The 15,014-nt window shown below is 40.4% G+C and overlaps 1 protein-coding gene across 1 annotated transcript in view; it reads right to left on the reverse strand.

The window, feature by feature from the left end:
- Window positions 1–15,014, reverse strand: part of TACR3 (tachykinin receptor 3) — a 40,229-nt gene that overhangs the window by 20,498 nt on the left and 4,717 nt on the right. The window contains exons 2-3 of the mRNA XM_033060989.2: window positions 4,904–5,092; window positions 2,085–2,235 (exon numbers count right to left, since the gene is read on the reverse strand). Coding sequence (XP_032916880.1) covers window positions 2,085–2,235; window positions 4,904–5,092 — 340 coding nt within the window. The remainder of the gene's footprint in view (window positions 1–2,084; window positions 2,236–4,903; window positions 5,093–15,014) is intronic.

Here is a 15,014-nt window from a genome sequence, read left to right on the forward strand (position 1 = left end):
ATTGCAGAAGAATAAATGATGTTCAACTGAACATCAGTCATTCTCATGTCAGGAGCTTTAAGAAGAGTCCCAAATTTCTAAATATTTTGTCTTTGACCTTAAAGATAGTATCTTTAGCATGACTTTGTGCTGTACAGCTGTCCAGCCTACAGTGTGCACTGTGATTCTTTGAATCCTTCTTCCCTTACTGTTACTTTCAGGAGGATTCAGGACTGTATTACCAAATCATATACATGAAATGATAAGTTCTGTAGAACTACTAACAACTTTCTCAAACTAAAAATTTTTTGTTCGCAAATATTGTTTCTTTTAAAGGTCTTGCATGAACTGTTCACTATCTTCTTAATATTAAATACCATTTCAAACAACCCTAATCAGACACCTTTGCACCGTTGCAAACAGTGCAACATTGCCTGATATGAAACGTAGTCAGCTATTTTATATTTCTCCTTCATTGTGAGTGCACAGATTTTCCATATGTCTAGATATATGTCTTAGACCTATATACTAAATAGCAAGAAAAACAGATTATTTCTTTACCTGAAAAGGGCAAAGCACTAACTCTGTTATCAGAGGCAGGCTGAGTTATGGCTTTATTTGGATTCCAGTCTGTTAGTTCCTCTCTGTGCATAACCAATTATGATTCATATTTCCAAATACCAGTCATTTCATAAATCCTGCTGGAGTGCACAGCAGTGTAGCTAAAGTGCTGTCATGGAGCTCTACCCATAAAGTCACTGATGCAGTTATAATATATCTGCACATAATTTAATTCCCTTGTTGCATGTCTTGAAGGTATGCATTCCCATACTCTCACATTTAAAATCTTTTAATTAAGGATGTTTTTCCTCATCTCTTGTATATATTTAGAATTCTAAACAGGTGCTGTTTTTAAAGTATTCAAGGGATTTAATTGGGCCCTCTCTATCATATAGTAAAAACCAGAGACCTCTAGTTTCTGTGTCACAAGATGATTATTTTACTTAGTCATTATGTTAACAGGTCCTGAAGTTCTGGTTTGTCCTGGTTCTGCAATAGTTTAATAATTTCCTTTTCACATTTGCTTTTGCAAATTGTGTCTGTTACAGAAAGTGATTTCTACAGTCTCCTGAAAGAAATGAAAATGATAATGTTCTTCAGAATTTGCAGGAGATCTCGTGTTGTCTCAAGACCCAGTGTGCCTACTCTGCTATTGCTGCAGCACAGTAACATATTACACAGTTCAACCATACTCACAGTATCAGGAAGCAAACTGAGCAACTTGAAATGTGCTCATCATTGTGAATTATGAATTCGTATTAGGGTACCATTTTTTCAAATCTGAAAGGCTAAATACATTTTAGGATTAAAAAAAAGCTTGTCAGAAATAAAAAGCAGAAGGCCACCTTATTAAGTAAGAAAAGTTAGGCTAAGAAAAAGAATGTTATAGGAAAGAAACCTTCATTACACTGCAACATTAGGAAAACTTAACTGGAGATAGTCAAATACTCAGTTCATAAGCAATCCCAAGTCTAGTTAGTTTAAGTAATAGCTACAGTGAAAGAGATTGAAAGAAAGTATCTGGGAAAACTTGTTTGCATTTCTCACAAAATCTTACTGTTTAAAATCTAATTTATTTATTACAAACAGACTGATCAGTGCTTTCTCAAATATGCATGGACCTTAATCACCTGAGAATTGCAGCAAGATTCCCTTTTGTTTCAGTAGGATGAGAATCTTAGCTAATAAGAGCTAATGGTTTCAAAACTCAGCGCCTTAACTCTGTGAAGGCTAAACATTTTGCCTTAGTTTCCACATAGCAGCCACAGTGTGCTGCTATGTGTGGAGTATGAAGTTAAAACTCAAATATTTTCTTTATTTAATGACAGACATTAAAGTTGCAAAAAGAACAGCCTGAACAGAGCCCAGCAGTGAACAGAGAAGACAACTTGTCAGAGTTGATCAAATTTTGTGTTGAAGGAGATCTCTCATTACTGCTATTTTAAGTGGTTTGGTGTTTCTCAAAGAATTTACTATGATATGTGTCCACACAATTGCAGGTGATTTTATAAGTATTCACTTAGTGGGATTTACAGGAACAGTACCTTTCTCTTAGCTTTGAGCTGCTCATGATATTTGTTGGATGTGTCACCTGGTATTTCTCCTCCCCAGAGTGTGATTCCCACCATGGAATAAGTGATGCCCATGACAAGCAGTGGAAAGCAGTAGACCAGCACAATTACAATAACATGATACCTGCAACGAAAAGGTATTAAGATGGTAAGTGCTTTCAGAGGAGCTATATTGATGCTAGAAGACTGCTAATTTAGCACAAAGCATGTTTTATATTAATTGGCTAGTCCTTGGTGTTTTCACTGTCTTTTTGGAAGTCTTGAATTGCACTGCAAATTTATGTACATTTTAATGCATGTGCTTTGTGGGGTGTCTAATGCTGAGCCTGCTCTAGTATATATTATGAATGACTCTATAGTTACCATGCTTAGTGACTGTAGAATAAGGTATGTTTGTCCATAACTAGCTGAATTGATTTAATTGCACAACCAGGTATCATGAGGGCAAACTAGGCATTTGGAGCTCTAGTCTGGACCATAAATGAAAGAGGAAAATAAGTACAGTAAATTCACGAATACAAGCCGCACTGAGTATAAGCCGCATCTCTGGGTGTTGGCAAATATTTTGGTTTTTGTCCATAGATAAGCCGCACACGAATATAAGCCGCTCTGTCGTTCGCAGCGAGGACCCGCGTGCAATTAGTAACAGAACCGCGGGAGGGCGGGGTTTACTGGCTGAGCTAAGGCTGTGCAGGCTCGGCCCGCTAGGGGCTGCTGACGGGGCCAGGTGGCCCAGCCCGGTGCTGCCGCTCGGGGCCGGCTGCCGCTGCCCCTGGGCTCGGTCACCCCGGGTCGGCGCTGCCCCACGGTGGCAGGCAGGGACGGAGCTTCCCCCGCTCCTGCGGCGGCGGGCGGGGACGGAGCTTTCCCGCGCCCGTGGCGCCGGCGGCGGGTGCGGACAAAGCACCCCGCCTCCTCCCCGGGCCGCGGCAATGGCTGCGCAGGGCTCCCGTCGGCTCCCGGAGCCGCGGCAGTGGCGGCGCCCCCCCCCACGTCGGCTCCCCGGGCCGCGGCAATGGCGGCGCGGCCCCCCCGAGCCGCGGCAATGGCGGCGCCCCCCCCCCCGTCGGCTCCCCGGAGCCGCGGCAACGGCGGCGCCCCCCGCCCCCCCCCCCCCCCCACCTCTCCTCCCCGGGCCGCGGCAATGGCGGCGCCCCCCCCCTCCTCCCCTGGGCTGCGGCAGAGGAGGGAAGAAGAGAGCTCTCCCGCCTCTCTCCCCGCCCCCCGTGCTGCCTGCAGGGAGCCAGGGCGACACGGTAACACTGTAACAATTGCGAAATGCCGGCTTTTACTGGCCGGTGCTTGGCTCGGCACTCTGGCTGGCACGTCTGGGGTTGTAAATGTCAGAAAATTATTAATATATTAGCCGCACCCGACTATTAGCCGCACTTCTGGGTTTCCACCAAAATTTTTGTCAAATTGCTGCGGCTTGTATTCGTGAAATTACTGTATTTTAGTGATACATTGATGCAAAGACCCTGATAAGACTCCTGTTGCCCACTCTTGTTCATATGGCAGACCTGTTGCACACAGACAACACAGATCTGTAGCCTGTGTGCAATGTAGTCTCCACTGCTGATGTAAGCACTGGGAAAACGAAGATAATTTCTTTTGCCTCCTGTTAGTTCCTGGTTATATGCCAACTTCAGATAAAATCCTAGTGAATGATCAGTGAAGAATCCTCAGCTGTCACTGACTGTGACCTTCCTGCCATAAAGACAAATGTCTGTGTACAGCTCCTAAAGTGATAAAAATTACATATGACCAGGACTTCTTTCACCCTACCTCAAAAAGAGCAAAAGGTCAAATTTGATTATAGAGGTTACACAAGCTTTCAGCCTTGAACACAATGTTTTTCTTAAATGTCAATGCAGACATGAAAGGACAGATGGCTAAGTAGCCCCTTATTCCTAATTCTACCAGAGGGACAAACAGGATATATTTAATTTGACTGATATTCTCGCTTTCAGAAAGTGGAACCAGTTACAAGTTATCCAGTTTTTTCTTTTCGACTAATATCTGACATAAGTAATTGTGATAGTGTAACAGAATGAAGTGATAAAATCCAGCCCTCCCATGAAGAGATCTAGAGAAAAAAAATCTGATTAGAACCTTCTTGTTCTGTACAATTATCTGAAAGGCGATTGTAGTGAGGTGGAAGTTTGTCTCTTCTCCCTAGTTACAAGAGAAGAAATGGCTTCAGGCTGTGCCATGGAGGTTTAGACTGAATATTAGGATATTTTTTTCATGAGAAGTGTTTTCAAGCATTGGTACAGGCTGCCCAGAGGAGCAACTGATTCACCTTCCCTGCATGTATTTAAAACGTGTAGATATGGCACTTAGTGACATGGTCTGATGGTGGACTTGGCAGTGTGAGGTTAGTGGTTGGACTTGATGATCTTAGAGGTCTTTTCCAAACTAAATGATTCTAAGGAGAGACTAGAAATCCTTGTTTTCCTGGTTAGGATAAAGAGGAAGCTTGCTTTGAATTGCATGTTATGTTCCCAGTTCTGACCATCTCCCTCTGTATAGAAGTAGCCATCTTAGGTTAAGCAATGATGGTAAAGTGCAGCACAGGAGGGAGCACACTCAGAGATGTGGAAGAGAATAAAATTGTTCTGTTTATCACATATAATGCTTTATCATCCTTACTTAGAAAACTGGCTCTGCATTTCTCAGTGATTAAAGCTGTTAGTTATTCTGCACTTATCTGCCCAATGCTAGACATTTTGCCAAGTCCTCTGCAAGTCTAGACAGCACCACTCACAAGTTTAAAAAAAACAAGAGCTTACGTAAAATGCTGTTTTGGACCACCTGGCCATGCTACATAGCAAAGAGTTCTCCCAGGCATCACCTTGGTTATGGAGTATAGGCACTGGGGAAAGGCCAACAGGAATGCCAAAATCCATATACTCCCAATGACCACCTTGGTAGCAGTTGCAGAGAGCCTAGGTTTCAAGGGATCAATAATGGCCATGTATCTGTAAAAGAAAGAAAAAATCTTTGTGTAAGAAATCTTCAGAGATTTCTATGTATCTAGAATCAGCCAAAGTTTAGGATAAAAGAGAAGCATAAAAGCAGATATTTGTCTTCCTGCAGTTCTCATGTCACCGTGCTTTTTGTGTGGTTCAACTCCAATGAAGGCAGTGCCTAGAAGGAGATGGTTCATTGGATATTGCTTTGCAACCATGGGACACACAGTTAATCATATGTATATCAGTAGAGAAACTATTAGACCATTCTGTCACTGTACAGCCTGATTGAAAAGCAACCCTGCAGCTGGATCCTCTTGTTACTCTGCTAGGTCATACAGCATTTATTTCTAATACAAAAATTTGCCACCCAGCTGTCAGGATTATTAGTCACGTGTCCCAAAGCTACAGGAGTCTTATAAGTCCACATTCATTTATTTCAGTAGAGATAGACTGACTTCAGATTGTCTGCCAAAGAACACCAGAGCAACTGATTAGTACAGAGACTGATTGAAGAGCTGGTTTAGAACTGGTAAAAGCACTAAGGGAAATAAATTCATAAAGCAAGGACACATCTAATTTGCCTTCTCAGTTCCTGTGTTCCCAGATAGGATAGCATTCTTTGTGCTGCCCCATAATTGTATTGGCAATTCATGTATGGTGGTAACCTTAGAAGAACATACAAAAAATAATAAGAAACTTTAAGTAATTGCAATGTAAAAGCTTAGGGAAAAAAAATCAGCGAGAAAAAGCAAGAAAAGTCTTGTTTTCTGTATTTTGATCTCTGTTACAGATATAAGGAACAAAGGTGATACAAAATTTGTATCAATCATGTTTTGATTAATATATTGTGTTTGCTGCAATTAAAAGACTCTTACTAAGTTCAAATGAGGGAAGGAGTGATATATTTTAATTGTTACAGTGCACATTTAGGTTCTTGGCAGACTTGCCCAAGATTCTTAGGTACAGACATTAGCCACGAGCCAATAATAATATTTGTAAGATAATGTTCCTGATAAGAATTTGTGCAAGAATCTTCTGCATCCATATTTACCTGCTATGGTACACAAATTTCACTCAAGATATCTTATTTTTTTTCAAAATTTTATACGTAACAGATGAATAATTGCAGAACAGATGTTTGTTTTAGCAAAGCTAACTCTGTCTATAGTTAATGATAAAATATGTGATAAATCCGACATTGGTTATAATAGTGCTATGCCTTCTCTAGTAGGCATGATAACTGCCCTAATATCTTGAAACATCTAAATGCTATCAGAAACGGGAGTGATCTAAAACAGATTCAGTTCTGAATCATCAATTTCCATATCTAGAATTTCAAGTTTGTTCATTTTTTGTTTTTACTACACTTTGATATTTTTTCTCCACAGGGTTACAATTAGTTCCCCCTCTCTTTCATGTGTCTTTTGGTTTTTGTTTTTTTTTTTTATTTCAACTAAACTAGTGCATTTGGTATTGTGTACTATGAAATAGTTTTATTTGAGTGCTGAGTGTTTTCTTTTTCTTCAGAACATCAGTTGGATTGTTGCCCTCTACCATCTAGCTCCTTTCTCCTCCAAATAGTAAGTACCACTTGGTAAAGAAGTCTGGTTTATAGTCATAAGCCCTGTCTTTCAAATTGAGCTGGCTTTTGTGCCAGCACTGTCCAAATGTTTGATGATCTTGTAGTAAGTGATAAGCTGTAAACAAATAATCATTTTCACATGCTTGGGAGACTCTTAAGGCATCTCCTCCTAGCCTGGAAGTATTCCTTCAAATTGCTACTTTTCTTCAGATTGCACATTGATGTTATTTTATGTGCTATTGTCAGATTTCTATTACATTCACATTATTCTTATTCCCAGTTATATTATTCTTACTCCCAATAGAGTCTAACAGTAGTTTCTTGTTGCTGAAGATAAAATTTGGTTGTTTTATCTCCCTGTCTGCCCTTTAAAGACATGGATTGCTTGGGTGAAATGACTCATATAGCTGTACTGATGGAAATTTTAACAATTGGCTGTCTGAGTAAGGTAAGTCAAAGGACGAGGATCAGAAGAAAAGCAGTATATTGATCTTTCGAGTTCAAATTTGAGTGATAAGCCAACAGCCTAGTTATTTGCACAAGATCAATTACAAATATGTAGCAGGCAGTCATTTTAAAAAGCAAAATGGGAAGGAAGTAGGGGAACTTTGGCTATTCCCTCAATACCATCTTTGTGCAGGATAGATTTAGCTGAAGGGAGTATTGACAGCTCTGTTACAGAGCCTTTGATAACAAATCTAAGTTATTCTACTTTGCCAGTACACTAACAATTACAGTGTGTTCTGTAAGTTCTCTAAGTGGCTTTTCTTAGAAACAAAATTGCTTAATTAACATAGTGAGATATTGCTTTATAACTGCAATTGTTACATTCACTCAGATTTGTCATACATGTTTGGTAGTGTTTTCTTAGAGGAGCTGTCATTGCCACCAGTAAGTAAAGTAGAAAATATGAAATGACCCTTCATTGCAGGTGAAAAACTACCTCCATGTTTGAGCAGAATCTGAATGTTGTCTCTGTACTCAAAAGAAGTCTTGAAAAGAACTGAGTTCTTCCTGCACTGTTAGTTGTCTTTTACAAAGGAGACACACATGCTCCTGCTTATTATTTTGTAGTCTATAAATGCTATTTTGCCATTACAGGTATCAAAGGGTAGTTTGTCTATCTCTTTAGGCTCAATCTGAAGTAGCAATAGCTAATTTTTCAGTTGTTTCTTGCTTTCTCTCTCCATTCAGCAAGGGTATTTCCAGCAGGAATGAAAGCTCCTGCTGCACAGGTTAGAGGTTCCATGCTTAGGTGTTGCTCAGAAAATCAAGGAGGTAAGGATGGGATAATGTGTATGTATGATCAGTGTATTGCCCCTGTATATTACAATTCCCCATGACTGACAACTGTCTGTTGTGTTTTGTAGCGTAGTTCTATCATTAGGGCTAATTTTTTACTCTGTATTATATCCTTACATATGTTAAGGATGGCAAAATCCCAGTTACAAGGGGGAAAAGTAGATATGCTGTCTGAATTGTGCACTAAATGGTGCTGAATATGGTGTAGAAATAATAGGAATGTTTGAGTAGTTCAGGAGTGAAAGGGAGAATGATGAGATATAGGATCTAGGAAAAAAACTGAGACTGGGGACTAGTTTGCTGAATAAAAAAGTAGAAATGAAAAGAGAAAAAAGAGAAACTAATAGGATAAGCAAAGAAAGGGGAATTGTAGAATAACAGCATATAGAAATTTTGTTGAGAGAGGAGAGAATAAGAAACGAAACCGGAGGTCACGTAAGAGCGAAAGACGTGACAAGAATCAGCCCTAGTGTAGCAGAAATTCCAAGGTAGATAGAACTGGTATAAAACCAGTACATTTTGGCAGTGTGGCTGTGTGGTGGCAAGCCCCTCTGCCTCTGCAGATGTATGGGAGAGAACTCCCAGAGAGTTTTTCTCTCTGTAATCAGCCAACCATAAACAGCATGCCAGGGGAACAGCAGGACTTCCTGGATGTTCTGATGTTGTCTGTCTTACAGACTGTTCTGCCACTCCACAGTTCTTTCAAGCAGTCTGAACTTCATAATGGAATCATAGCATAAGCTGAGTTGGAAGTGACCCATGAGGATCATTGAGTCCAACTCCTGACCCTGCACAGGACCGTCCCCAAGAATCACACTCTGTGCCTGGAAGCATTGTCCAAACACTTCATGAGCTGAGATAGGCTAGTGCTGTGCCCACTTCCCTGGGGAGCCTGTTCCAGTGCCCTCTGGATGAAAAAGCTTTTTCTGATACCTGACCTAAGCTTCCCCTGACTCAGCTTCATGCTGTTCCCTCAGGTCCTGTGTCAGGTGAGTGAAGAAATCAGTGCTTGTCCATCTGCTATCCCTTGTGAGGATTTTAAAGACTGCAGTGAGTTCTACCCTCAGTTTCCTCTTCTCTAGGCTGAACAAGCCAAGTGACATCAGCCACTCCTCATAAGCCTTCCCCTCTAGACCTTTTACCAGGCTTGTGGTCCTCCTCTAGATGGTCTCTAGACAGATTAGTATCTTTTTTATGTTGTAGTGCCCAAAATTTATGCAGTTGTTCTGAAGCCAGTGACAAATGCAGAAGCTCTCATATTTCACTGTGTTCTCTATATTTATATACAGACCTTGTACCTCTCCACACCTCATCTCCAAGGACAGTAAAAGATGGTAGGCATTTGAGCTGAAGAAGGATTTCTAATGGCTAATGAATTTTCTAAAGCAAATGAAAGCTTGTTACACCACTGAAAAACATTCTGGAGCCACATTTTTTCAGTGGGGTGCTGTGCCAATTTGCTTTGCAGTCTTTGGACATTTACTGTTCATTCTGTCACCAGGCTTGAGCAGTGTAACTCCCTACTGAATAAAGCCTCTGAACTCCCACTCAGGTGGTTTGATTTATAGATGGGACTTCTAATGCTTTCTCACTCCAGTAGAAGCTGCTGATGGTGCCATAGATACCTTACTGCACACAACAAAACAGAGATGTAAAATATACATTGCTGAAAGGAATAAATTAATTATGCTCATTTATCACAACAATCAAAAATCATTATTATCCCACCCTACAAAACATTAGTACTTGGAAAATAATTATAAGATGGAATAAACTGGAAAAGCGGGCACCCCATGGCTTGGGCAGGAGCACTCTTTACTGGGTTAAGAACTGTCTGGATGGCCAGGCCCAGAGAGTGGTGGTGAATGGAGCTGCTGCCAGCTGGGGATCAGTCACCAGTGGTGTCCCTCAGGGGTCTGTGCTGGGGCCAGTTCTGTTCAATATTTTCATTGATGACATGGATGAGGGCATTGAGTATTTTCATTAGTAATTTTGATTATGACACTTAGCTGAGAGCGTGTGCTGATCTGTTGGAAGGTAGGAGGGCTCTGCAAAGAGACCTGGAACATTTGGATGGATGGGCAGAGTCCAATGGGATGAAGTTTAAAAAGTCCAAGTGCTGAGTCCTGCATTTTGGCCACAATAACCCCCTGCAGTGTTATAGGCTGGGGATGGTGTGGCTGGACAGTGCCCAGGCAGAAAGGGACCTGGGAGTGCTGGTCAGCAGCTGGCTACGTGAGCCAGCAGTGTGCCCAGGTGGCCAAGAAGGCCAATGGCTCCTGGCCTGGATCAGGAATTGTGTGGCCAGCAGGAGCAGGGAGGTCATTCTTCCCCAGCACCTTGAGTGCTGTGTCCAGTTCTGGGCCCCCCAAATTAGGAAGGATGTTGAGACATTTGAGTGCGTCCAGAGGAGGCAATGAGGCTGGTGAGGGTTTTGGAACACAAACCCTGTGAGGAGTAGCTGAGGGAGCTTGGATTGTTTAGCCTGGAGAAAGGGAGACTCAGAGGTGACCTTATCACTCTCTACAACTTCCTGAATGGTGTTTATAGTCAGGTGGGGTCAAGTCTCTTTCTCCAGGCAGCAGCTGACAGAACAAAAGGACACAGTCTCAAACTGCACCAAGGGAAGTATAGGTTGGATATTAGGAAAAAGTTTTTTATGGAAAGAGTGATAAAGTACTGGAATGGTCTGCCTGGGGAGGTGGTGGAGTCATCATCCCTGGATGTGTTTAAAAAAAGACTGGATGTGGCACTTGGTGCCATAGTCTAGTTGAGGTTGGATGGCATGGGTTGGACTCAACGATCTTGAAGGTCTCTTCCAGCTTAGTGATACTGTGATTTAGAAATTCAGGGATGGAAATATGTAGAGGTAGAGACTCAAGCCAGTACTTGCAAGAATATGGATTGCTCAACAACTGCACCACGTTCTTCTGTGTATGGCTCAAAAGCATTTTTAGGTAGCACTTCAGTTTCATATGCACATCATTAGCACATGATTTTGTTTTGTGACCATATGACATCGCACTGTCATCACTTCTGTTACAGCTTTGTCTCTAACTGATTACTGCTGAATTCAGCAAGAGTCTTTCCATTGAGCTTAATGAGAAATCATTCAGGCTGCATGATATAATGGCTGCTACCATCACGGTCTACTTGTTGCTTCACTATTTTCTTAGCTGTTGGAGTCAGAATAGATCCAGTTCCCTTCTGAACTGCTCTGTTTGTCTGGAGTCTACAGTTCAGACTCTTCTCATGTCTTGGGTTCCCCAGATCAAGAAAACCTGTTTTCTCTGAAACAAAAATGGAGACAGTCTTCTTTTGAATAACACTGATAAACTCTTTAAGCTAGTAGTTTTAATGGCAGCATAATCATTGGTCTCTCTTACGGTTTTCAAGTAATACGAGCCAAATAACTGCTATGTACTATAAAAGCTTATGAAGTTTGTGTATTATGGTCCCGATGATAGGAAAGATAAAAAAATAAACCTAATTTGTCTTTTTGTAAAATAGCATACACTGGCTAATACAGCCAGGAAAACCTTTCATCTTTAACACATCATCCAGAAAATTATGGCAAAAATACACAAGATGTTATTAAAACAAAATTATGTTCAAAATTGGATCCTACAAATGCCCATCTGGAGACACAGTTGGAAGCCTTTAATCATCCTAACTGATTTGTTTCACCTGTTTACAGTGTGTTTATAAACTCACATGGGGAAAAATGTAATCATCCCTGATTGTAACAGTAAATTGGAACTTGACAAAGGAAGAGACTGAGAGAAAAATCATAATACTTGCATGTAAGTGGCTTGTCAACAGGAGACAGCAGAGCATGCTTCTTCCGTGAATAGACAGAAAGTGTTATTCCCTCAAGACAGAAGCTGATTTTGAGACTTTGTATTTAGAATCAACTGGTATTTAAAAAAACTTAGGGAAATTGCTATGATTCTTATTTAGAAGATTGCTGTGAAAAATACTCCAAAAGGTAAGCTATACAGAGTAGACTAAAGGTGATGGAATGAACTGACATTTTAAAGCCATTTTTTGTATGATGAAAACCAAATCTTTAACTTTTGTATTCTTTAATCTCTTCTGCTACCTACTAGAGCAAGGCTCCTTCTTTTCTTGTGGGACTGGTGCATATTTGTTTATGTAGTTTGACTCTCTCTGCAGGAAGAGTGGCTGTGAGCATTTCTGTAGGACTATAACTGATTGTTGAGAAAGTCTGGTTTCGGTACCCTGAAGGGTCTGTTGTGCAATGTTCACCTTAAAACTGATGCTATAAAGGAAGTGTGTGACAACATGATAGACAAACACGTGGTACATTTGAGAGATCAGTGGTATCCCAGGGGTATAACTTGGCCTTGATTTACCTAGAGGAATGTGTGTTGTTGCTCTGGGTGAGTGGCTGTTTGTGCTTTGAGCAGGGGAAAACACTGAAGTTTTTCTGAAATCAGAAGTAGCTTCCAGTGCCTTGCTAAACTAACCTCTTAACTAAAACCTAAAAGCAGTAATATTGAAAGTCTTCAGGATGGCTGAGCTCTCATAAGAAGTGCTTTCCACTTGAGGAGGATCTGGTAACTGATAATGAGCTAGATTTTTATAAGTATGTAATTGATTTAACACGATATATTCTATACCTTTGTCTGTTGGCAGAAAAGGGATAAGACTTTTCTTCAGTCTGTCTCATAAAATGATAGACTGACTTCCCCTGACAGAAAGGTTTCTGTTTCTCCTTTTCTTTTAATATCATCTACCTGGGCTGTGAAGGATCAGTATCAGTGTGAAGCCGGCAGAAGCAGCTCCAGCTGCATAAAACCAGTGTCTCTGTTTCTGCCATTGTCATCTAGGTGGCTTCCTTCTTGTTTCTGCAGTTATTTTGAAATAATTTTATTTTAAGGAAACCCAAAGATGTGAATGATACAACTTTCTCTCCTGGTTGGCAAATTAGTCAGAAAAACATGCATTTAGGCAATAATATTTAAGAAAGTAAACAAATAAACAAAACAAAGCTCTCTCCACAAAAAACTCATCACCCCAGCCCTTAACTAACTTTTAGAAGTACCACAGGCTACATTGCATAGCAAACCACAGAGCACATTTTAATAGTTTTCATTAAATTACAAATAAGAGTATGTATTTAAGGTTAAGACTCTGTCTAAAATGAACTTATTGTTTGAATGTAAGGTTCAAACTTATTGAATATTTCCTGTCTGGAACAACAAGTCTGAGGGCTTGTTGCTATTGTAAATGTTGCTTGTATCTCTCAAGATATATTGGTATATCAACCTCTTTTTTACAGCACCTTTTGAAAGCAACTTATTAAATAGAATATTTACTCAGTACAAAACAAAAGGAAAAAATAACTGTTAGGCTGATATTTTTTCCCAGACTGCCCCAGTATGTTATTAATAATGTAAGTGTGATATGATTTTTGACCAAAACTGTAAAAAAAAAAATCCTTTTTTTTTTGCCCAATGAAATTGTACCATTGCAAGAAAAGGTTTATTTTTCCCAGGTCTCAGCATGCTGAATCCTGTAGCTATTGCATCAAAATGTTCTGCAGAAATGATTTCACCTCTTTACTAAGAGAGAAAGAAAGAGAATTGTCAATTCCAAAAAAGTATTTTTACACCCCCAGATGACAGAGGGTCCTTCATGTTTCAGCTCTTGGTATTTGAGCCCTTAATGCCCTCCTACTGAGCTTTCTCTCCAGTTCTGAGAACTAGTATTTTTCTGGAACCCACAAATAAGATGTGCTTCATTTTCAAATACTCTTTCAAGAAGACAGAGAAATGGGGAAGGGATTTCCTCTTTGAATTCTGTAGTTTCACTAGCAAAGTAAGAGTAGAAGTAATAGTGACAATTTCTAAAGTATATATATTGAATTTTTTCACCTCATGATATGCAGTGACCAAGGCTGATTGCTGAAGTCGTGATTTTGAACTTATCCATTAGTATTGCACTTCAGTGTGGTAGTGGGGTATGACAGCTAGTGTTTTCTGTATTTATGTGGCATCAAAGGCTTTAGGAAAAGCCACTAACAGTAAAGTGGTGTCTTATGGGAAAAAAACAGACAGCAGCACTATCCATTTCTTCTGGTGAAAATATTCTCAGGCCTGAGGGGAAGATCTCTAGCCTCTGAAGCACAAGAAACTTGAAAAAACTCCATGTCCTTTTTTTTCTTGTTCTGATGATCATGTCTCTGTCACAAGTCTTCAGTGCAAATTCTCACTTCTTTTATATGAAAACCATTTACTTTGAGACATCTCAATATGAGGGAAAGGGAGTGAGAGAGAGGCCAAAGGCTACCTGCAGTTGTGTTTGAGCTGAGTTCTGTGTTGGGTCCAGCAGCTGGCTGGGCAGTGCAGATTTCCTGTCTGTCACTGCTTCAGCCTCCTCCATTCACCAGTGAGCCAAGCACAAAACACTTGGTGCCAAGCTCATGTTCAAGGATGCAAGTACCAGTAGACCTTCTTGATGTGCATCTTTGGCTGACACTGTTAACATATGACCACAACACAGGGTTGTGCCCTGTGCGCTCCATATCTCAACCTGGTAGAAATGTTGGTGGTCATTTTTACACATACACATTTCCCTGTACTTTAGTATTTCTGAGCACACAAGGCAGGTAACAGATATTTAATAACAGTCAGATAATAGATCGTTTGGAAGGAATATCAGTTTAAAATGTTTATGGTGCCTGAAGGCCTTGAGCGATTTGTCCCAGGAATGGTAAATCAGGTAGAGACTGATACCAAAATGTATTCTACTGGAAAGATAAGACATTTTTCAGTGTGCCAACTGCTTACTTCAGAATTTCAGTAACATTAATTTATAGGGCTTGTGGTACTATATTGTGCCAATAATAACTGCTCTTGCAGAATACACCTGGAGAAATTGAAAAGCCTAAGTGATATTTTGAAGATGTGAGTGTGTGTACATATGATGAGTTTGGGTTTTATTTTATAAGGCGAATCATGCTTTTATGTCTCATATCTGTCTTCTGTTACAAGCTTGTATCATACTACTTTTGTTGGA

This window comes from Catharus ustulatus, chromosome 5 (genome assembly GCF_009819885.2).
Source record: "Catharus ustulatus isolate bCatUst1 chromosome 5, bCatUst1.pri.v2, whole genome shotgun sequence".
NCBI lineage: Eukaryota > Metazoa > Chordata > Aves > Passeriformes > Turdidae > Catharus > Catharus ustulatus.